This window comes from Neltuma alba, unplaced genomic scaffold (genome assembly GCF_004799145.2).
Source record: "Neltuma alba isolate B1F8T4 unplaced genomic scaffold, ASM479914v2 tig00010622_pilon, whole genome shotgun sequence".
Lineage (NCBI taxonomy): Eukaryota > Viridiplantae > Streptophyta > Magnoliopsida > Fabales > Fabaceae > Neltuma > Neltuma alba.
This window is the reverse complement of record NW_021635478.1, coordinates 17,938-42,169: the sequence shown is the minus strand read 5'-3', so window position 1 is coordinate 42,169 and position 24,232 is coordinate 17,938. Positions and strand designations below refer to the sequence as shown.

The 24,232-nt window shown below is 34.1% G+C and overlaps 6 protein-coding genes across 6 annotated transcripts; 4 read left to right on the top strand and 2 right to left on the bottom strand.

Moving 5' to 3' along the window:
- The first annotated feature begins 594 nt into the window (after nt 1-594).
- Nucleotides 595-2,388, top strand: LOC114757731 (pentatricopeptide repeat-containing protein At1g62670, mitochondrial-like). The gene has a single exon (XM_028946801.1). It carries the CDS (start codon nt 595-597, stop codon nt 2,206-2,208), a length of 1,614 nt encoding a protein of 537 aa, XP_028802634.1. The 3' UTR covers nt 2,209-2,388.
- Nucleotides 2,389-4,401: 2,013 nt separating this feature from the next.
- Nucleotides 4,402-6,239, top strand: LOC114757725 (pentatricopeptide repeat-containing protein At1g62670, mitochondrial-like). The gene is made up of 2 exons (XM_028946796.1): nt 4,402-4,475; nt 4,757-6,239. The coding sequence occupies exon 2, from the start codon at nt 4,771-4,773 to the stop codon at nt 6,061-6,063; it is 1,293 nt and encodes a 430-aa protein (XP_028802629.1). The 5' UTR covers nt 4,402-4,475; nt 4,757-4,770; the 3' UTR covers nt 6,064-6,239.
- Nucleotides 6,240-9,807: 3,568 nt separating this feature from the next.
- LOC114757726 (ribosomal RNA small subunit methyltransferase) lies at nt 9,808-12,248 on the top strand. The gene is made up of 2 exons (XM_028946797.1): nt 9,808-10,168; nt 11,266-12,248. The coding sequence occupies exons 1-2, from the start codon at nt 9,857-9,859 to the stop codon at nt 12,019-12,021; spliced, it is 1,068 nt and encodes a 355-aa protein (XP_028802630.1). The 5' UTR covers nt 9,808-9,856; the 3' UTR covers nt 12,022-12,248.
- A 2,837-nt stretch (nt 12,249-15,085) lies between these two features.
- Nucleotides 15,086-17,020, top strand: LOC114757727 (60S ribosomal protein L11). Its single transcript, XM_028946798.1, has 5 exons — nt 15,086-15,132; nt 15,233-15,340; nt 15,431-15,473; nt 16,061-16,256; nt 16,600-17,020. Exons 1-5 carry the CDS (start codon nt 15,130-15,132, stop codon nt 16,796-16,798), a joined length of 549 nt encoding a protein of 182 aa, XP_028802631.1. The 5' UTR covers nt 15,086-15,129; the 3' UTR covers nt 16,799-17,020.
- A 1,990-nt stretch (nt 17,021-19,010) lies between these two features.
- Nucleotides 19,011-20,582, bottom strand: LOC114757737 (mitochondrial import inner membrane translocase subunit Tim9). The gene is made up of 2 exons (XM_028946807.1): nt 20,354-20,582; nt 19,011-19,479 (listed from the first exon to the last, which is right to left on the bottom strand). Exons 1-2 carry the CDS (start codon nt 20,446-20,448, stop codon nt 19,293-19,295), a joined length of 282 nt encoding a protein of 93 aa, XP_028802640.1. The 5' UTR covers nt 20,449-20,582; the 3' UTR covers nt 19,011-19,292.
- Nucleotides 20,583-21,876: 1,294 nt separating this feature from the next.
- LOC114757736 (uncharacterized) lies at nt 21,877-24,119 on the bottom strand. Its single transcript, XM_028946806.1, has 2 exons — nt 23,007-24,119; nt 21,877-22,858 (listed from the first exon to the last, which is right to left on the bottom strand). The coding sequence occupies exons 1-2, from the start codon at nt 24,031-24,033 to the stop codon at nt 22,236-22,238; spliced, it is 1,650 nt and encodes a 549-aa protein (XP_028802639.1). The 5' UTR covers nt 24,034-24,119; the 3' UTR covers nt 21,877-22,235.
- Nucleotides 24,120-24,232: the final 113 nt, after the last annotated feature.

The window sequence follows — 24,232 nt, the reverse complement described above, 5'->3', positions numbered from 1 at the left end:
TAAAAATTGATAAAATATATTTGTGTTTGGTCGCTTTATCAAATTGGCCTCTAAAAATGAGAAGTTATAAATATTCTGGGTTCCAACATTATCAACTTACCTGCCTAAGTCTAAAGCACGAAACAAACAGAAGATGGATTTAATATTTTTATTAAATTTTATAAATTTAAAATAATAAGCAAATGAAAATTATTGAAATTTGATTTGAATAATTTTAATTGAAAAGAAGAGCGAGAGTCAGAAAAAAAACTGAAGTAAAAAAAATCTTCATTGAGAGATTTAATATATGCTGTAATGCTGATTTACATAAACCCATTTTGCTATTTTTATCATTTGTAAATCAATTTTCTATTTTATATTAAAAACTAAATGAATCAAATCAATAGTTTTTATTTCCGTTAATAAATATGACCAATTTTTTGGGCCAATTTTAATTTACATTTTTTCTCCCCTCCGAAACAACGGCGATACTTCTTTCAGTCTGACGGAAGGCAAAACACTTTGGCGAGCGCTCGTGATTTTCCGGCGGCTGGTTCTTCACAGCTCCATTGTCCCCTTCCTCCTCAAAGCACATCTCAATTTCTGATAGCGAACATGATTTTCGGTAGAGCTACAACAAGGTACGCATTCCCCAAATTTCTTTCTCATTCGCCAAATCCTAAGAGCATTGGAGAGGCTATCTCTTCATTTAATAGCTTGCTTCATATGAATCCCCAACCCTCTATAGTTCGTATTAATAAGATTTTGGGTTCTGTCGTAAAGATGAAACATCAGCGAACTGCTATCTCCCTTTTCGCCCAAGCAGAATGCAAGGGATTCTCGCCATGTTTGGTTACTCTAAACATCTTGATCAATTGTCACTGCCATTTGGGTAACATGCCTTCTGCTTTCTCTATTCTAGGGAGGATTCTCAAGATGGGCTGTCAGCCAGATATAATAACTTTAAATACTCTGTTGAAAGGTCTCTGCATTAGTAATAACGTTAGAGAAGCCCTTGTCTTTCACAATGACATATTGACCAAAGGATTTCAGTTAGATGAGGTAAGCTATGGCATCCTGATTAATGGCTTCTGTAAAATTGGAAAAACGTCTGCTGCTCTTGAAATGCTTCGAAAGATGGAGAGAGGGTTGGTTAAGCCTGATTTAATTATCTACAACACAGTCATAGATGGTCTTTGTAAAGAAGGGCTTGCAATTGAGGCAAAAAAATTATACCATGAAATGACTGATAGGGGAATATCTCCTAATATTGTTACCCACAATTCCCTAATACATGGTTTCTGTTGCATGGATCAATTGCTAGAAGCCACATGGTTGCTAAATAAAATGGTGCTAGAAGGCATCAGGCCTAGTATTTATACCTTCAATATATTGGTAGATGCATTTTGTAAAAATGAGAGTGCAACAAAAGCTGAGGCAATTGTTGGTATGATGATGAAATGTGGTACAAAGCCTGATGTAATTACTTACAATGCCTTAATGGATGGGTACTGTATGATGAATCATGTTAATGAGTCAAAGAAAGTTCTTAATAGAATGATCAAAAGTGATTTGACACCTGATGTCTTTAGTTACAATATCTTGATTAATGGGTTGTGCAAAATCAAAAGGATTGGTGAAGCCATGGATCTTTTTCAAGAAATGCGATGCAAAAGTTTGGTTCCCAATGTTGTCACCTATAGTTCTCTTATTGATGGCCTGTTCAAATCAGGGAAGATTTCAACGGTGCAGGAGCTTATTTATGAGATGCATGATAATGGTCATCTACCAGATATAATAACCTACAATATCTTGTTGGATGGATTGTGCAAGAGCCAGCATCTTGATGAAGCAATTATGCTATTCAATAAAATTGGTGGTTTAGGAATACGGCCAAATACATACACATATACCATACTTATTGATGGTTTGTGCAAGGGTGGTAGATTAAATACTGCTCAACAAATTTTTCAGTATCTTTTGGTTAATGGCCATCCTCTAGATGTCCAAGCATATAGTGCTATGATTAATGGATTTTGTAAAGAGGGCTTGTTTGATGAGGCAAAGGCATTGTTTTTTCAAATGGGAGAGAATGGATGCCTTCCAAATTTTGTAACCTTTGAAACAATCATTGGAACTCTTTTGGAGAAAGGTGAGAATGATAAGGCGGAGAATGTTCTTGATGAAATGTTTGCTAGGGGTCTCTTAAAGACGATCAAAGAAGGTTAGATCCTTGTGCCCATGTGGAAATTTGTTGTAATATTCAACCAATGTAATGTCTGACAGCAATTGAAGTAAAGTCAATTGCACTGACCTCCCCGCACTTCTGTACAGAAATATCAAAATCCATCTCTCTCTGCTTTTGTTTTTGTTTTTTTTTGTTGGGTGTCAGCCATGGATGTTATTGGATCCCGGGAGTTCATTTTATCTTTATCAACTAGTCGTCATTTGATTGAATTTCCCTTGCTAATACAGATAGGCAGCATATTTGACTAATGATTATCCATATGGTTCAGTGTTCGATCCCAATCTTTTTGTTAGATTTACAAACAAAATTAATTCAATGGTTTTTCTTCCTGTTGTTCTCTTTCTGCTCAATTAAGCTTTGCCTTTCATTCTTTTGGCATAAACATATTTGTTGTCTAATCAACTCACTTGGTAAGGTCTAGACAGAGAGTAAGGTTGGGCAAGAATATCCATAATATGGTCTTAGTTTGATAGCAAACTAGGCAGGACTTGGTCTCCCATGTTAAGAATTGAAATGATTTTCTTAAAACAGAATTGGCCAAAATTTAGGGTTTTAAAAAATAGAGAACATGCACAAGAACGACCAAAAAAAAAAAAAAAACCATATGAGACATACTTCTCTACCGTTCTAAATATAAATATACAATTTACTTTGTAACGTAATCACTACAAAGTGAATAGCATATTTAGAACCAGAGGTAGAATTTCATAAGTGCGGAACATAATCAATAAAATTAAACAAAGAAGCAAGCATCACATCAACAAACTAAATACAAGAGCCAAACTAATCGCATGGAAATTTATAAGCAAACTAAAATAAAAAAACAATTTGATGTTATGAATAAGATCGAACTCACAACCTTCCAATTACATAATAACTTTCATATTGTTAAGCCACATGGTTCTTATTTGCTTTGAATTATCTAGTCCAAACCTTTAAATAATGCTCCATGATAATTTTTGGAGTAATATTTATTCAGTTATTGAGCAATGGCGTTTTCTCTTTGTTCCTATATGTACTTAATATTATTCCGATCCTTAATATAAGATCTATTTAACTAATTTAATTAGATTGAAAAAGTTAGATAAGTTAGTTAATTATAAGAAACATGACATGCTTTTTCTAAAACATTATAATCATCTTTCTTAATATCCTTTCTCCCTCACTTACTTGATTATGATTGATGGAGCATCCATAAGGGTAATTTAGAAAAAATTGACAAATATAAGAAATATGTTTTATATTAAAGACCAGGGGAGTATTTTTATCTTGACAGGAGGGACATAATATTGATTATTTTATTTTCATTGATATTCAATTTTTTTATAATCTTAATTTATTTGTAAAACTGAATGCATTCCAGAGAAGACTGAAATGCTAAAATGATTTGGTTCTACAATTTTAATAAATAATTTTATAACTCAATAAGTGAAAGACTGACATAAAAATTGATAAAATATATTTGTGTTAGGCCCCTTTATCAATTTGGTCTCTAAAAACGAGAAGTTATTAATATTCTGAGTTCCAACATTATTAGCTTAACTGCTTAAGTCTAAAGTACGAAACAAACATAACAAAATATACACACACACACACCACTAACAAATTGAAGCCTAAAAACTCAAAAAGAGAGTGGGTTTAATATTTTTATTGAAGTTTATAAACTTGAAATAATAAACAAATGAAAATTATCAAAATTTGATTTGAATAATGTAAATGGAAAAGAAGAGCGAGAGTGAGAAAAAAACTGAAATAAATAAATAATAATCATCTTTATTGAGAGATTTAATATTTGTTGATTCACATAACTCATCTTGTTATTTTTATCATTTGTTAATCAATTTTATATTTTGTATTAAAAACTATATGAATCAAATCAATACTAACTCCAATCCTAATCATAAAACCTGCTTTGTAAACATCCTAATTATAAGACTTCGTTTATAATCCAAATTATAAAATAAATAAGGTCTTATAATTAGAATTAAAAGTAGTACTTTTTATTTCTGTTAATAAAATTTATTGGTATTGATAACCGTTTTTTTTGGTCAATTTTAATTTTAATATTTTTCCCCCTCGAAAAAAAGGTGAGCCTTCTTTCAGTCTCGCGGAGCAGAAAAAGCAAAAGACTAGTGGCGAGCGCTTGTGATTTTCCGGCGTCTGGTTCTTCACAGCTCCATTGTCCCCTTCTTCCTCAAAGCATATCTGAATTTCTGATAGCGAACATGATTTACGGTAGAGCTGCAAGGTACGCATTCCACAGATTTCTTTCCCATTCGCCAAATCTTAAGTGCATTGAAGAGGCTACCTCTTCATTTAATAGCTTGCTTCATGTGAATCCCCAACCCTCTACAGTTCGTATTAATAAGATTCTAGGATCTCTCGCGAAGATGAAGCATCACCGAACTGCTATTTCCCTTTTATCAAAAGCAGAATGCAGGGGATTCATGCCGTGTTTATTTACTCTGAACATCTTGATCAATTGTTACTGCCATTTGGGTAACATGTCTTTTGCTTTCTCTATTCTAGGGAGGATTTTCAAGATGGGCTGTCAGCCAGATATAATAACTTTAAATACTCTGTTGAAAGGTCTCTGCATTAATGATAACGTTAGAGAAGCCCTTGTCTTTCAAAAGGACATATTGGCAAAAGGATTTCAGTTAAATGAGGTAAGCTATGGGACCCTGATTAATGGCTTCTGTAAAATTGGAAAAACGTCTGCTGCTCTTGAATTGCTTCGAAAGATGGAGACCGGATTAGTTAAGCCTAATTTAGTTATGTACAACACAGTCATAGCTGGTCTTTGTAAAGAAGGGCTTGCAATTGAGGCAAAAAAATTATACCATGAAATGACTGATAAGGGAATATCTCCTAGTATTGTTACCTACAACTCCCTAACATATGGTTTCTGTTGCATGGATCAATGGAAAGAAGCCACGTGGTTGCTAAATAAAATGGGGCTGGAAGGTATCACTCCTTGTATTTATACCTTTAATATCTTGGTAGATGCATTTTGTAAAAAAGGGCGTGTAACCAAAGCTGAGGCAATAGTTGGTAGGATGATGAAATGTGGTACAAAGCCTGATGTTATCACTTACAATGCTTTAATGGATGGGTACTGTATGATGAATCATGTTAATGAGTCAAAGAAAGTTCTTAATAGAATGATCAAAAGTGATTTGACACCTGATGTTTTTAGTTACAATATCCTGATTAATGGGTTGTGCAAAATCAAAAGGATTGGTGAAGCCATGGATCTTTTTCAAGAAATGCGATGCAAAAGTTTGGTTCCTAATGTTGTCACCTATAGTTCTCTTATTGATGGCCTGTTCAAATCAGGAAAGATCTCAACCGTGCAGGAGCTTATTTATGAGATGCATGATAATGGTCATCTACCAGATATAATGGCCTACAATGTCTTCTTGGATGGATTGTGCAAGAGCCAGCATCTTGATGAAGCAATTATGCTATTCAATAAAATTGTTGGTTTAGGAATACAGCCAAATACACACACATACACCATACTTATTGATGGTTTGTGCAAGGGTGGTAGATTAAACACTGCTCAACAAGTTTTTCAGTATCTTTTGGTTAATGGCCATCCTCTAGATGTCCAAGCATATAGTGCTATGATTAATGGATTTTGTAAAGGGGGCTTGTTTGATGAGGCCAAGGCATTGTTTTTTCAAATGGGAGAGAATGGATGCCTTCCAAATTTTGTAACTTTTGAAACAATCATTGGAACTCTTTTGGAGAAAGGTTGGAATGATAAGGCAGAGAATGTTCTTGATGAAATGTTTGCTAGGGGTCTTTTAAAGACGATAAAAGAAGGTTAGATCCTTGTGTTCACGTTGAAATTTGTTGTAATATTCAACCAACGTAATGTCTGACAGCAATTGAAATTTAAAGTCAATTGCATTGACCTCCCTGCACTTCTGTACAGAAATATCAAAGTTCATCTCTCTCTGTTTTTGTTTTTTTGTTGGGTATCAGCCATAGATGTTGTTGGATCCCGGGAGTTCATTTTATATTTACCAAGTACTACCCATTTGATTGACTCTCCCTTGCTGATACAGATAGGCAGCATATTTGGCTAATGATTATCCATATGGTTCAGTCTCCGATCCCAATCTTTTTGTTAGATTTACAAACGAAATTAATTCAGTGGTTACGAATATCTAGCGATTTTCTTCCGAGTTATGACTGTCTTCCTGTTGTTCTGCTTCTTCTCAATTAAGCTTTGTCTTTCATTCTTTTGGTATAAACATATTTGTTCTTGTGAAATAATAACGTCAATCTTTTTGATCCGGCAATGAGCTTGGAAAGAGTTTTTATGAGAGCTATCTTATTTTGTTCTGGCTAGATAATTGCCATCTCTTCCTTTCTTGAAGCATTGATGCACATGCACGTACATGTGTTGTTTATGTGGGGTGAACAAACTGAGCAAAGTCTTAGTGGTAATGCATCCTTGTAGATGCTACTTTTAGGACTTGTTTGATTCTTTTGTATTTGGGAGAACGCCACGTATAAAATTGAAATTTAGCTTAACTACTTTTCCTCATGACATTTTTTTTTCCATATTTTTGGGGATGAATACCATGTGGAGTGATTAAGTGTCCTTCTGTTTCCATGGCTTTCACATATTTGGTTTTTACAGATGGCATACTTTTAATTGTGTGACTGAGATATTGCTATCTCTCTTTTCTGAAAAATGTCATTTTTAGTCGAGAGTTATTCAAGTATTGGCGCTTATTGGACATGAGGTGACTTTTCTACAAGTTACCTGGTGACACTTCGTGAACATGCTTTGGAAGACTCACTGTCTTTTTTGTAAATTGTATAGTATATGGTCCCCTAAGAAGTAAGAAGAATGCATGAGCTTGTGAAAGAATAAACACTAAACAAAGTGAGTCTTGCAATAGACACAACCATGGCGTTTCTTCCCCCCCCCCCCCACCCAAAAAAATATTATAAGGGTAAGTACCGACTAGAGCCGGGAATCAGGGCCGGCCCTTCAGGGCTGGCGGGCTTAAAAGGGCCGGCCCTCCAGGGCTGGAATTTTAAAAATACCCCAATTTGCTAGGCCCGGCCCTTAAGCTACAGGGCCAGGGCCGGCCCGCGGGCTTTTGGCCCGTTTAAGAAAAAATACTATTTTTTATATTTATCATATTTTTTATAAAAATAAATCAATGAAATTATTAATAAAAGACATAAATATGAATAAAATTAAGTCACATATAAAATATCATCATATATAAATATTCATCAACATCTAAGAACATCTAAAACATTCATTAACAAGATAACAACATCTAAAAGTTTTATTTATAATGCAATTGTGCAATAAATAAACACTATTATTAATCTTTTGAAACTTCATCATCACTATAATTAATTACTTTTCTTCATAAGTATACTTTTCTTTCGTAACAAAAATATCAAGTTTTTCTTCTTTATAAGAATTTTAATTTTAAATTTTGCAATCTAACTATTTTTTTACTTTAATGTGAGAAACATTGCTGTTAAAACTCATGAATTTCTAATTCAAATTATAGAATCACAAGTTATATAAGTATAAAAATATTCTATTATCAAATATATATATAGTTTAAAAATATCAACGCATATAATATAAATCAAATCATTATTAAAGTCCAAATTAACCCATTTTTTAAAAATTTAATTGGATAAATTATTATTTAAAACTAAATTTACTTTTAAAATGATAATAATAACTAAATATTTGAAATATTATTAACAATGTAAAAAATTAATAACATTAATCTTATATAAAAAAATTTTAAAAATAAAAAAAATATAAAAGGGCTTAAAAGGGCCGGCCCGTGGCCCTCCAGGGCCGGCCCTTTTAAGCCCTCGGCCCTCTAGGGCCAGCCCTCCAGGGCTTATGTTTCATTTTAAGAGAAAAATATCAAGCCCGGCCCTCATAATTTCAGGGCCTAAAAGGGCCGGCCCGACGGGCTCGGCCCGTTTTCCCGGCTCTAGTACCGACTGCTTGAGGTTACAATCATACTATCTATTAATTTACAATTAGATATTTTTTGGGCGATTACTAAAAAGTCCCAATAAAAAAAATTTAATCACCCGAAAATTCGATAACAATTGAGTAGCATATTATGATGAGTTTCAGTGAATGAAATGACATGTTTTTACTGTTTAATTATGGTTGAGATTTTTTTTATAATTAAATCCTTTTATTGGAATCTCAGCAATTCACCTGATTGTCTTCCTCCTCCCTATCGTTATGACATTACGTGTGGTTGGTTTATGAGCAATATAAATAGGAGGAAGTAATACCAAATCTGGCTCATCACCTTTAGCACTATGTGATAAGATGTATGAAAGCTAGGAACAGAAGCATACTTGTGAATGAATCCTCCTCTCCTTATGTTGATTAAGAGCTTTCCAAGCTAATGTCAATCCTACTGTCAAGGCCATCGATATCATCTGGACTTGGAAAAAAGAATATATATACGAAGGAAGGGCTTGAGATCAACGTTTTCTCAAAGCCATTCTTGACGTTCAATATAATTTATTATATAGAAAAATATTCTAAAAATGGTTATATATTTCTTAATTTTCAATAGAATATAATTTATATATATAATTTCCTCATAAATCAATGGATTTGTACCAGTCATGAATTTTATACTTTGTTTGGATGAAAACAGAAAATATAAGGAAAGAAAATGGAAAGAAGGAATATAAAGAAGGAAAAAGGGAAATAAATATGTTTTAGCCATATATTCAGATTAATAGAAGAAAAGAAAATGATAGGAAAAAAAGAAAGAAAATAACCTGTTTAACAGTGATGATAATATTCATATAAAAAAATGTGGGCTCTTGCCCCTTTTCTCCTCTTTAGAGTAACTTTGAAAAATCTTCCTTTTTAAAAAAGAAATTTTTTCCGTAAAAACTCAAAAGCATATGGGCATGATGTCTATTATTTCTCTTACATTTTTCATTTATTTTCTCATCAAATATGGGAAATTTAGGTCTGGTTTGATTCAATTTTTTTTTTTTTCATTTTTACGTTCTTAGAAAATAAAGTAATTTTCTAAAACAAAATTTGGAACAAAAAAAATAAAAACGTCAATTTAAATCACTATTTAAAAAAACATATCTAAAATGGTGAAGTGAAGTGAACGACAAAAGAATATTTGGCTTTATTAGCATAATCATCATTTATAAAAATATAATATTCTTTGCCTCTTCCATAATTTTGTAGAACAAAAAGAAACGAGACACGCTGAAAATACATTTTCAAACCCTTTTTTTAATTTTTTTTTTAAATTGAAAACATACTTTGAAAACTGAACAACAAACAGGGATTTATTTCTCTTGTCTTCTAAAATTTCCTCTTCCACCTATTTTTCTATTCATTCAAATTCAGTGGAAGCATAGTACCAAGATTTCCCCCCCCCCAAATTACAAATTTAAGCCTGGGCCGGGTCGGGTTGCATATTTTGTGCTCCGTGTTGAGTATTTGCACCAAATACGAGGCCCAAAATTTAACCTAAACAAGGCCTTACCTAATCCGTTTTCTTCTTCTTCTTCTGCCCTAGTTGTCGCGATACCGCCACATTGCAGTGTCCTGTGTCTCTCCGATCAATGGCGGGAGGTAAAATCAGGAAGGAGAAAGGCAAGCCACAGCAACAGCACACGCCGTACCAAGGCGGTATATCATTTCACAAATCGAAGGGTCAGCATATCCTCAAGAACCCTTTGCTGGTGGATTCCATAGTCCAGAAATCTGGCATCAAAAGCACCGATGTCATCCTCGAAATCGGTCCTGGGACCGGAAATCTTACGAAGAAGTTATTGGAAGCTGGAAAGATGGTAATTGCTGTTGAGATTGATCCTCGTATGGTTCTCGAGCTTCAAAGACGATTCCAGGGTACCCCTTACTCCAGCCGCCTTAAGGTTAAGTTCTTTCCCTCTGTTACTTAGATGATTAAAAATTACTGAGAAATCTCAAGAGAGAAAGGCCTTCTAGGTTATCTGTGTTTGGCCATTCGTGAAAACACTTGCTGTACTGTTAGGCATTGGTTTAAAGATATTGTTGGACATAAGAATCTGAGAGCTTTCCTTTTCCCTTATTGAAATTTGTGGATAGGTCACTAGAAACGGATTTTTTTTTTAATAGTTTATACGTTTGGCTGTTTAGAATCTGCCCATGTTGTTAGAATGTTAGTCGTTAGTCCAGGTAGAAGTCCATTTTTAATCTATTTATAGGAAGTTGCACTTGAATAAGATGATATCCGACTCCAGGCAAGAGATGGCTATCGTTATATTTAGAGATAGAGGCTTCATCAATACATAAGTGTTGCTTCTTATGAGTTACGGAACATTTGTTTGGTCCTTTATTTTGTGTGCTATAACAGTTTAAAGGTCTTGGATATGTAGTTGTGGATGCTCATGATTAGTCACCTCACTACCACTGATACAATGCCTGAGCGTTCGGCCTTTTTTTCCCTTGTTTTTTTGGGGGCTTTTCCAACGTCAAACTGGTGAAGGAGGAGCTGACCATGATTTCAGTGATGTTATATATATATATATATATATATATATATATATATTAATGATCCCTTTTCCTTTTGATGTCATTTTGCAAGAAGTGGCAATTTGTTATTCTGTACTTGCTTTCATCAAATGATCTTATTAGACTATAGTGCGAAGAAATTGTCTTATTGAGTAGTTACTCTGTTGCCTTTCATGAAGCCAGGTTTGACAAGCCTCTATACTTTTAGCTCAAGAAGTTGAAATGGGTGGGGATTTGGATAGAGTTCCTAGTAGTCTTAACTTCAAGAGATAGCAGCAGCTTCCCGTTATAGACAAACAAATAAGTAAAATAAAGAGAAAAAAGAAAAAAGTGATGTTTGACTGGGAGGAACTTGTCACTTTTTTTCTCTCCTTGCTTGTCTAACCTTCAAAATATCTGAGAACGGAATATAATTTATATTTTATATTTGATATGACTCGGCATCTTATATTTTTTTTCCTTTCTGTGTTCTGTTTAGGTTATGCAAGGCGACGTGCTTAAGACTGAACTTCCCTATTTTGACATATGTGTGGCAAACATTCCATATCAAATATCTTCGCCGCTCACATTCAAGTTACTCAACCACCAACCTGCATTTAGGTGTGCAATTATTATGTTTCAGAGAGAATTTGCCATGAGACTGGTTGCTCAGCCTGGTGACAAGCTCTATTGTCGTCTCACTGTGAATACTCAACTCCTTGCTCGAGTCTCCCACCTCCTCAAAGTTGGAAAAAACAATTTCCGACCTCCCCCAAAGGTTGATTCCTCCGTAGTGCGAATTGAGCCGAGGAAACCTCGCATTGAAGTTAAGCAGAAGGAATGGGACGGATTTTTGCGTATTTGTTTTAATAGAAAGAACAAGACACTTGGTTCAATTTTTAGGCAGAAGAATGTGATCTCCTTGCTGGAAAAGAACTACAAGACTGTGCAATCACTAAAACTCTCACAAGAAGGTTTAACAGAGCAAAACGATATGAAAATGGACTTCTCTGGTTTTGGCAACTCCACGGAAGATCAAGGCATGGGAATGGATAATGGATTAGATGAAGATGATGAAATGGAGATCGAAGGTGGGGACGGTGATGCTGAAGAAGTGCAATCTGAATTTAAGGACAAGGTTATGGGTGTTCTAAAAGAGGGAGATTTTGAAGAGAAGAGGTCATCCAAGCTCAGTCTGCAGGAATTCCTATATTTGCTTTCTTTATTCAACAAAGCTGGCATACACTTCTCCTGATTTTGGAGTCTTTTTAGTAATTTTTGTCTAATTCTATCCCAAAATTTTGAGCTTGTTTCTTCTTAAAATTTGAATCTTGAGTGAGAGTGGAGTAGCATCAAAATAGCGTGAGCAGTATCCAGGTTCCTCAATGATCATGCAGATGTAATATATAGCAATTTTGATTAGATGTTGCCCTTCAGGAGTTTCTTATATTTATTTAGCTCTTGACAAGTTTTCCTTGAATATGATAGCTGCTTTTTTCGATTGCTTTTATTTGCGCTCTAATTTCGTTAGAATCCCCCTCCCCCCCGGGGGACAAACCCGACCAGATTGAAGGTATCGTTCTGTTTGATTTGCCCATTTACCGCACTCTGTTTTGCTCATCTAATCTTTTGATTTGAAAAGGAAACGAACCTGGATCCATTACAATTAACATAATTGTATCCCCACCCACAAACAGAAACAGGGGGGAAAAAAAGTACAGGAAATCAAAATAGTCGAGACAGCGGTTAAAGTAATAGCAATCCAATCATGACTCCAAATGATGGTCAGGTTAAAACAAGCCTGTTTGACCAAGCTTGTGGTTGGATCATGCTCTATGGATCAGGTTGGACCAAAAGTGGTTGGATTTTTGTTCTCTGTCCCCCCCCGGGTCTCCCTCCCCAACTTGACATTATAAGCAGAATCCAACTTGCCCCAGTAGGGTTACGTTAGGGAATGTTTGGGTTTTTCTTCAAACCATAGTTTTGAAGAGAAAACCATGATTTGAAGAGAAAACATCCAAACACTATATATTTTTTCAAAATCTCTTTTCAATTTGAAACTATGGTTTGTATAAAAGCAATCAAATACCATAATTTTTTTCCAAAATCACTTTTCATTTGGAAACCATGGTTTTGGGTATGAAACCATGGTTTTTTATAAAATGATTTTTTTTTTTTTGCTTTTGAAGGTATAAAACCATGGTTTGGGATATAAATATATATACACATATTAATTACTATCTTTGATCCTTAATGTAAGAGTTAGAAAATTAATTTGTAAATATTAAAAAAATTAGTTAAATTATTTATTTATAATAAATATGTGTTGCATTCTCTAAAACACCTATTAACAATATGCATTGGGATTATTATTTAATGTAACATTTAACATGTGCAAACTAACATAAGGACTACTTTGAAAAAAATGGATAAATATATTAGACAAGATAGATTGATATCTTATATTCAAAATCAAATGGAATACCCAATTAGCTCTTATACTAAGGACCGGAGATAATATTAATTATATTTTTTCATATATAATTTATTATTTAGAAATTTATTATTTCAAACAAAAATATAAATTAAAATCTATCATTTATCTAATTATCATATTAGCTTATGTCTTTTTTAGTAATTTGTATATGAAAAAAAAGATTTTGATAACAATTATCCAAATATTCTCATTTTATCAAAATCACTTTTTTTTCAAAATCTAGTCACAAAATTTATTCTCCCAACAAGCTATTATCCAGAAGCTATTCTCGAAACCATAGTTTGAGTTTATCAAAACACCCCTTAAATTGAAGAGATTAGTTTCCCATAACATGGTGAATCAAAGATTAAATTCTCGATGCTCACATTTAATATTTGATAATGGCTCAAGTAGGATTGTCTTCAAGTGAAAAAAAAAAAATCTGTGTCTACCCCAAAAAAAAAAAAAGCCGAATTTGCAACTTTCCATTTGAATGGGAGTTTTCATATCACTATGTTACCAAACTACTAACGATAATCTTTGTTTTTGCTTGAATTATCTAGACAAGACAAATTGTGCTTCGCTAACTATTGACATGGATTATCTGAACTCATGGTTTGGTTGCTGCAAGTCAAATTGCGTTTGGGTTAAGCTTATGCAATAGTGTTTTGAGTTTGATCTTTGTTAGTGATTGATGATGCCTTTCCTCCTAACCATGCCATTTTCAATAATGAAGAACAGAATCAATATTATAGTTTTAAAACTTTGATTAACTTAAACAATGAAAAAATTTTCAACTGTTGACCCAAAAAAAAAATCTTTTGACTTGTTCAAGGGGCATCGACCTCCTTTCTAATTTTTTCTTTGATAAAAGAAAAACTAACTACAAATAAAATTTAGTATAATATAATTTTTGGTCCCTCAAGTTTATCCTCATTTTAGTTTTGGTCCTTCAAAGGGGCAAATTAGTCCAAGTTTTTATTAGATTATAAGGATTAATGTTATAAATGAAAATAAATTTGAAGGACCAAAATCAAAATAAGGATAAATTTGAAAGATCAAAGATTATATTAACCCTAAAATTAAAGTACAAAGGTTAAAAAGAAAACCAACGGAAAGATAAAAGTCCTAAGTCTAAGAATAGTAAGGATATGGTTTTAAAAGGAGAATAATTATGAAATCTTGAGTAAGGAATGTAATTATAAAAAAAAATCCTAATGTAATAGAGTAACCTACAATAACAAGTTTCATAATATTAAATAATGACTACTCACTTATTATTAAAATTACAAACAATTATTTTCTTTTCTTAAGACGTCATTGTAATTCTTTTATTTTAAAATCAACTTCCTTGTTTTAAAGTCCATATATCAAATGAATGAATGCTGATCTCGGTCTCCCGTGACATTTGTTATAAATATAATCCCTTTAATTTTTTTTTAATTTAGAAGATTCCCTCTTTTCATAGATTTTAATATAAAAAAATGTTTTCCCAAGTTCAAGTGTTTTCATTTTTTTATAATATCAAATTAAAATATATAACTCAAAAACTTTATTTCATTCTTCAGTGAATAAATAAAATTCTTTACCTTGAAGCCTAATGAATAAAATTAATTTACGGTAAAAAAATAAAATTCAAACGCACAATATATCAAAATATAAAAATAAAGTTTAAACAATTTGTGAGATTGAATTAAAATTAAATTAAAAAATACATGGGCTAACAAAAAGCGAAGGCCCTAAAACTGTTTTTTGTTTTTTTTCTAATAATGCTTCGTTCTATGAAAACCCTAGCGCCGTCACCTTCTTACTCCGTATAAGTGCTTCTCGTTTCATTCTTTCTTCCTTGCATCTGCCGCTGCAAATCTTCGCTCAGGTTCCCTTCCAATGGTACGCATGTTGTTCATCCGCTCACTCTTCTTCTCACTCTTTTTCGTTCATGACTGAGTCATTTTCTGCTTTTGAGTGATCTGGAATGCTTGTTGAGCAGGCTTCAGAGAAGAAGCTGGCGAACCCTATGAGGGAAATAAAGGTCCAGAAGCTCGTTCTCAATATCTCAGTGGGCGAGAGTGGAGATCGTCTCACCAGAGCGGCTAAGGTATTTATTCATCACGTATTGTAAATGGTCCTTCCTTTTTCTCTTTTGGCTCCATTGACCTTTGATTCGAATGACCCTTTTCGGTAATAGGTGTTGGAGCAGCTTAGTGGTCAGACCCCAGTTTTCTCCAAAGGTGAATTTTGGACCCTTGCTATGCTTCGCTTGGCTCTGCCCCTGTGATATTTCTTACCATTTTCTTTGTGAAAAAAATCTTATGGTTTGACCTCAAATTGTAGAACTTGCCACCATTCTGATGGTAATGCATGAGTCCTTATTACACATTGATGATAATGTTAAGGAATTTTGGCATGGTTTTTGACTTTTTTCTGTAAAAATATTGGCATATGTTTTTGGTTGAATGCTAAATGTGCCTTAAAGCAAAAATACTAGCGGAGTAGCCACTCGAGTCTTCAGTATTTGAGTGACGCATTTTTCACCTGTTATTTACATCACCTGATAAATTTGTATTTTAGATCCGGAACTCGAGCAGTAAGGATTTCAAGTGCTAATAAAAATTAATGACTTCTGATTATGATATCTTCAAGACTGTTCTCTTATATGTGTTCATATTTTATCCTTAAAACCTCGAAAGAAAGATGTATGATTGGTTTCATTTCAGGTATTTCCAGCGATTGAAATTAGTGTTCTTTGGATTTATTGTTCACGCTCGCTGCACTCTCTTGTTGGTTAGTCTCATTCTTCGTGTCTGCTTTTGGACAGCAAGGTATACTGTTCGTTCCTTCGGTATTAGAAGGAATGAAAAGATTGCATGCTATGTCACTGTTAGGGGTGACAAGGCAATGCAGCTTTTGGAGAGTGGTCTGAAGGTGAAGGAATATGAACTGCTGAGAAGAAACTTCAGTGATACTGGATGTTTTGGCTTTGGCATTCAGGAGCATATTGATTTGGGGATCAAGTAAGCTGAAAATCTCTTTAGATTGCAGTATTTTTGTCATCTGCTTTGTGTTTTATCTGTTGAACTATGTCTCATGGGCAATGGCATGTAAAGTTTCTACAGGGTGTGGTTTAACCTTATTTTTTGTTTTTAACTTTTTATTGGCTAATTAGTTTTTCTTTTATGAAATTCTGAGCTTCAGTTCCATGAAGTTTTCCCCTGTTATTTAAATAAAGCCGGTTTCTGTCCGTTGGCTGTGTGCATAAATCCTTCCATCTTTGCAGTATAAACTGAATTTAGTTTCTTTCTTCAATCTTCAAAACTGTTATGTATTGTGTATTGAAAATTGGCTACTCTACTTCAGATACGATCCATCTACTGGTATCTATGGAATGGACTTCTATGTTGTTCTGGAGCGCCCTGGATACCGTGTGGGACGTCGCCGCAGGTGCAAGTCTCGTGTTGGGATCCAGCACCGAGTCACAAAGGAGGATGCAATGAAGTGGTTCCAAGTGAAATACGAAGGAGTGATCCTGAACAAGTCCCAAGCATTTGTTGGTTAGATTGCAATGTTGATAGTTGCAAGTTTCAATTTTGTTATTTTAGTTTGAGGTCCCTTAGACTGGCATCTTGCCTTGTGGTTTGGTCTGAAGGTAAAGATTGCAAAGCCGAAGAAAAGGGAAAGAAAAGAATGACAAGAGACTCGTTTGGTATCATTGAGAAGCATTTTCTATCTTATTCTCCAAAATACATTCCCATTGAAAAAATCTTATCATTTTCAAGTAGACGGGCAATAATCAGTGCCACCACTGCCGTGTCCCGAACCATCCGTATCAGTGGCATGCACTTGTTTGTTTAACTCACCGCAATAACATACTCTTCTTCCTGTGCTTCTTGTGCTTGATGTGAGATATAATTAACTAATTTAAATAGATTAAAAATATTAGTTAAATTAGTTAATAGTTAATATAATAAGTTTTTTAAAAAAATATTTTAAGCATTTTATTTCTTTTTTATTTCTTTTTTTACTTGATTATTGTTTGAAAAACATCAATGGGGGTTAATTAGAAAAAATTGATGAACATATAAAATATGTTTTACATATAATACTAATACTTACTTCTCAATGAAGGGAGTATCGTCTGCTATATTTGATTATTGTTGCAGAATCTGTCAAACAAATAATATTTTCACCTGCCCTGTAAGTTCCACAAAATATAAAATTAAGAAAAGTAGCAATTGAAGAAGAGCGCATGAGTTGATTGTGTTTACGTACACGTATTTGCATGTATGAAATGGAGACAAGTGGTGTGCTTGTGGAAAGCGGACAAGCTCTGCTCAGTCACTTTGCCTTTGCACAAGTTACGTAATTACATTTGTCTTCTCCATTAGTGGTTGAGCACCAGCAGCCATTGGATTTTCTCTGTAGCGCGTCCTTATATGAAGGGGAAGGAGGTAGTTAAAGCCAGATACCTAAATATAAAAGGATGCCGGGAAAATAAAAACCTAAAAGCCTCGGTATGTCAATGTCAGGTATTACAAGGTTGAGTTGTAAGCTACACTTTTCATAAATAATTTTAACCAATTTTTTTATTAATGTGGTTAGGTTGTTTTTCATCAAAAAAAAAGGGGGGGGGGATGTAGTATTTCTCAAGTCAGAAATGTTCAGAAACCGTAGTAAATATATTATGATTACTGAAATCCTAGTCCCCATGCTTCTGAAAGAAGCTTGCATGAAAACCCTCAGGAACACTCACTTGGAAACTGCCAAACTGCTTTGATCTCACAGAGGGAGGGAGGGAATGGAATGTCCAGGTCAAGTGAACCATTCAGGATTTCTTCAACTGATCTCTATTGGGAGACTTCAAATAAGGTTGAGTAGTGATTCCACGCTTAGGAGTGGAGCTCCTTTCTATTATTTCGCACTCTACATTTCATAAAGCATAAAATCACTTAAAATAAGCTAATTTAAATTTATACAGGTATATTCTCATGTACATCATATAAGAAAATTAAAAAAAAAAAGTTAACCTTTTATTTTACTCTCATGATGCTTGGATACAACTTGTATATCCAAGCATCATGGGGGTAAAATAAATGGGTTAACGAAGAGTAAGACGTTTATTGTAATTTCATATTTATTTTATTTCATATGCTCATTGCCTTCGAGTTTTTTTATGGGAAAATTACAATTAGATCCCCCCAAGGGAATTAAAGAATAAAAAGTTCCTTAAAATCATAAAATTATTCTGAAATCCTAAAAGATTTTTTTACAATAAATTTTATTTATTTAATTACAAATTACTCTTATGATATTTTTTTTTTTAAGTTTGCATTGACAACTGAAAGAACAGTAGTTAACAACTTAAGGTGTAAGGATTGACAGCTCTCACGACAGATATTAACAACATATTTTCTTAGCATATCAGAAAATGTAATGCATAAGCTATCAATATCTGCTGCGATAGCTATCAATCTTTACACCTTAAGTTGTCAACCACTGCTCTTTCAGTCGTTAATGCAAATTTAAAAATAATAATAATTTAGTAATTAAACAAATAAAATTTATAGCAAAAAAATCTCTTACAATTTCAGAATAATTTTATTATTTCAAAGGATTTTTATGTATTTAATTCTCTTGAATGGGACCTAATTGCAATTTTCCTTTTTTTTTTATTACAGTACAATATTATCTTCATCGATGGTAAGTGTTCTTGTAAGCTTTTCTTTTTTATAATCATCGAAGGAAGAAGGGCTAACCAAAATCTCCATGAATGAGGCACAATGGTCATAAAACCAAAATTTATTCATTACGAATTTCTTTTCATTGCACATTGCAACCCTGAGATTCAAAGAGCCACAGTGTATCCTCATATCTAAAGAGCAAAAGCATAATTGAACAAGCAAAATTACTGACCAGAAAATTAAACAACCTCCTGGGGAAAAAAAGACGGTTTATAAAAGAGCAAATCACAGGCAAGGCCGAGTTTCTAACTTTTGTAAATTCAAAGGGGCCTGTGATCCATGTCTGATAAGATCGTAGCTTAATTACAGTTCTCAATCTTGTGTAGCTGCTCCTTGATTGAGCTCTGCAAACCTCATGCCAACACGCATGGAGTGCTTCAGAAACTTCTCAGCACATCTTCGAACACAGCTTTCCTCTTGCTTCTGCAGGGATTTATGCTTGAAGGTGTCGACACAATCATTAAAGCATCTCTCCACCAGTGAATTGTACATTCTTAGACTGCAATTACGTTGTTGCAAATCATACTCCAATCTCAAACCAAAGCAATGGTTCAACATGAACAACCAAGAGATTGAGAGAGTAACTTCCCGATGGCAGCATAGAAATAACCAAATTATATTTATACTGTCGCCCTACTAGTTGTAAATTATAAATTTGGGAACAAAGTGGATTAAAGACTAAAACAAACCCCTCTACTAGTTGCATATTTAGAACTGGAGGGAGTAATTATTAATAAATTTGACTAGTCACATTTCTGGTGGACAAATCTAATCAAACTACGAGACAGAAATGCTGGTAGACTAAGTTTAAATATCTAATCTTTTCCTTTGATCAGAGGTACTGTGAGAAACAAGGCAAGAACCAAAAAGTACATTCTATGGATCAACACGGGGCACCTTCAGCGCTCAGAAAAGGCGACTACTGGGCACAATGGACTAGAATTTAACTTTCAGACAACCGCTAGCAAAGGCTAGTTGATAACAGCTAAGATCAATAAAAAGGAAAAAGGAAAAGCTCTAACAAAATGTTTTCCCAAAACGTCCAGGTGCAACATGGGCTTGCTGAACTGGTTTTAAGGAGAACATCACTCTGGCTTCACAGGAAGAGAACCACAAGAATTAAGACCTTTGTGATACTCATGAGTTACTAAGTCACTGTGAAGCCCCAGAATTGGAATGCTAGTCAAAATCTGACGGTCATGTAACCTTTGATGCAAATATACGCACAAAAAACTAAACCGACAAACTGGCAAATCCCATCTTCGCAGAATATCAGAGCCCCAAGCTCGATTAGCAAGACGGACTTACAAGAACAAAATGCGTGAAATTACAAGGGCTAAAAACACAGAAAATATTAGTACGAGTGAAGGAACCTGTCTCGGATTTGGAGCTGATCGATCATGGCAGCCATTTTGAGCTTATCTTCCTCTGGAAGGTTGTCCAGGTCTCCTAACATGCTCTTGTCCATGGTTGATCAACCAACGAAACGCCCTGAAAAATGTAAATGAATGGTGGGCAGCAGCGCCCGCGAGTATTGACGACAGAGGAACGGCAATGGCGGAACAGAGAGAACCGCGGCTGAATGCAGAGTTAGGGTTCTGAACTTTGCCGTGCGATGGGCCACGGGGGCGTTTAATGGTCAGGGAGACGGACACACGAAGTATCTTAATTCTAAACATTAAATATTAAATATATGTTTTATCATTTATTTTATTGTTAGTATTTTTCTTTGGAAAAATGACAAAAAAACCCTGAAAATTGTGAAATCCCCATTCACCCATTAAAATCTCAGGGAAGAACTTGTGTCTGTTTTAATATTTCACAAATATAGTTAAATGATTAAAATGTTCTTATTTTAAAAAGTTTAATAAATTAGCAATGACAAGTTATTATAATATGTTGTAAATTGAAAATATGTTGTAAATTGAAAATGACAAATTTTGAATAACAAATAACGAAAAATTTACTAGTAATGACAATTTTAAAACAATGGTATTTTGGTCACTTAACTACATTTGCAAAATATTAGATTAGGTATCACTTTTTCTTTTGGGGGTTTTGAAGTATTGAGACGTGAATTGGGATTTCACAATTACAAGTTTTTTTTCCCTTTCTTTCCTTCTTGTATTTACCTTTTACTATTAAATAAGGACACACCGAAAAAGATAAACATCAATTTTTACATATTTATTATTTTAACTAATTTAATTGTTATATTAAACTGTCTAATTTAGTCAAAAGGATTTAAAGGAAATAACTTAATTGCCCTCATACATTTGTATATATATCTCCACTAACCATAATTGGGGCTCAAATGATGTTTTCAAAAGCTATTATCCCCATTTTGTTTATATCAAAATCATGGCTTTGGAGGTAAAAATTACTTTTGATCTTTGAAACCCTGTTAGGCTACTCTGCTTTGAAATGCTTTAGATCCCGAATTTACTTTTGGATCAAAATTATAGTTTTGAGAGTTCTCCCAAGCAGAAATCCTGTTAGTTTTTGATTCCCAAGAAATTCATATATTTACTAGACCATTAACACTTTTATTAATAGATGGGGAAAAAATCATGCTTTTATTAATACTATAGCATAAATATAATTACCATTTTTTATACACACTCGACGGTATAAATGAAATGAAATGACTCATTTCAGTATTATAACTTTAGTTACATGAAATTTTACGACCATTCATACTTTTTTTTTTTTAATTACTGCAATTATTCATGCTTTAGCATTTGATGATACAGATTTCTTTCTCTATGATTGAAGCTTCATTATTGATAAATGAAAAATGAGGCTTGATTTTGGAAGAGTTATACTTTTTTTTTTTGGGAAAAAAAAAGAAGAGTGTAAGTATTTTTTTTTTTTTAATTGGAAATAGGGCCTTGTCTTAACCAATACAGGGCAAAAAAGGCTACAAATCCTAGCATTTAACTCGAGCAATCATATAGATTATTTACATAGAAATTACACACAACTCCATAACAAACTCTACAAAAAAAACATCGACCAACCGTACCAACAAGAATATGAACAAAGAATCCCCCCTTTGTTTCCCATCTATGCTGACACTAGTCAGTTAAAAATTGAAGCCCTACAGAATCACTCGAATTTGCATCTTTCTAAGCATTTCTACAATAAGAGAGCGTTCATGTGTCAAGGCTGCGAAACTCCCATATCAGACTGATATCGTCAAACAAAACCAAGCTGCTAGATTTGATTTGAAGCTTAGAAGATCTAATCAAAACCTCAAGAGAAGATTATTTCATCTAACAAATCATCCACAATCATGTCCTCTAGTTCAAGTGCTACATGCTCTTCTTCACTTTGAAGGTTCATCCAGCCATTACTTGCCAAATCTCGTCTCACAACATCATCTAATGTCTGATCTAACTCCGGCATTAAGCTCAGATACGAGTTAACTCGAGCCCACACTTCCTTAAGAAGACGATGACCCTTTGGTATAGGATGAAGGCGAAGGTTGAAGGAGAAGGGCCTAGGGAAGTGGGTAGATGATCCTTCATATATTTCAAGCAAACTCTCATTCACTATATCAAAAAGAAGCTGATGATCAATTGGTTTGCCAATCTCTTCTCCAAAGCATTGAGTTTCTTTGCACAAGGAGGGCTTTAGCGGTTGGTTCACTGTGTACCACATTTGAGTATGGTCATTCTCCATGAAGCCTGAAAGCTCAATAATGTGCTTCACATATTTGAAATTTGAATCATTTATTATATCTGATTCCAAGTGCAGGAAATAGCTGTCACTGTTCCTGTTCATCCCTTTTGCTTCCAAAGGGTATCTGCTTTCTATTTTCTGTAAATCTGCCTCCATATCATTCACGCTAGAGCCTCTTGTATCTCTCTCTGTGCCTGTTTATGAGTTAACCAATTGAGCGAAAAGTTAACTTCAATTTTTCTTTCAATCAAACATGTTTAATTTGATATTATATTCATCAACAAAATAGAACAGAATCTTAAAAAATAATCATCTTCACACACATGAACATATATTTATTACCTCTTGTATTGTCGGTTGCATTGTCTTCACTGCTAGCTTCAAGAATGTCCATCATATCATTGCCACAATCCGTAGTCACTTCTATTTCTGCATTTTCTTGATAGGAACTTCCATTTTCGGCAGCTGAATGGGGTAAAGCATTGGGAGTCTCATCCTTCCCACTACTTTCATCCTCTTCCTTGACTTCAGTCTCGATTATATCACCGAATGGTTTGTCTTTGCTCACAAGAAGGCTTGCTGATTTTCGTTTAACAGGAATATCAGTTTCTTCTTTTTTGTTATTATCCAAGGAAGTGTTTGCTGGAATACTCCCTGCATCATTTGCATCGCAAATGGCCTCATGAAGAATGAAGCCTATGGACTCAATATTAGGGAGAGACAAGTTCCTTTTGGTCAACTTTGGAGCATAGCCACTTGTGTGATTGCTATCTGCATTTGTGACTTTTAAGCTCTTGGACTTTGAGCTATGCCACTTGACGTCTTTGCCAAAACTTCGCTCAAATAATTGAGTATATTTATCCAGTGATTCATTTAGAGAAGATGTTCTTCTTACGAGGGGAGTTTCACGTCTGTTGGAGTCATAATCAGGGGCCTTAATCTCATCTGAACTTACATTCTCAATCACGCCATCCTCTAAACTCTGTGACACCTCTTTCCCAAGCCTATTTTCATACGAAACTCTACGGCGGAAAGCTTCGAGAGAAGTATGATAACCATTTTTTGTGAATTCCATAAGAGCATGTTTTATCCTCTGCTTTATGACTTTGAAACGATGAAGAACCAGTTGATTCCACCCTTTATGTTTGTGATTTAATCCATTTGAAGGTCTTGACAAAGCAAATCCTGTTTGTTTCATAGCACTGTCCATATCATAATCACCCACTAATGGCACTTCTTTCATATAAGCACCATCTTTTGCAAACATTTTTAGTGCTTGAGTCCCAGCAAGCAACTTTTCTCCCTTTGGAAAGGCCCAAATTTCTGTTTGCTTGTGTTTGATGGTACTTCTTGATTTAAGATTCCGCATTTGTGAAGATGCTGCTATGGGGAATGACCCTGATTTTGTCAATCTTGCTTTCTTGCTTTGAAAGCTTTTAGCGTCCACATCCAGATCTCTTAGAATTTCAGGAGAAAATCTTTTTCTGCTCTGAAAACCTCCACAACATCAGCATGCTCCTTAAACTTACTGAAAACATCCCTTCCAAGTTTACTAGTTTCTACTGCAG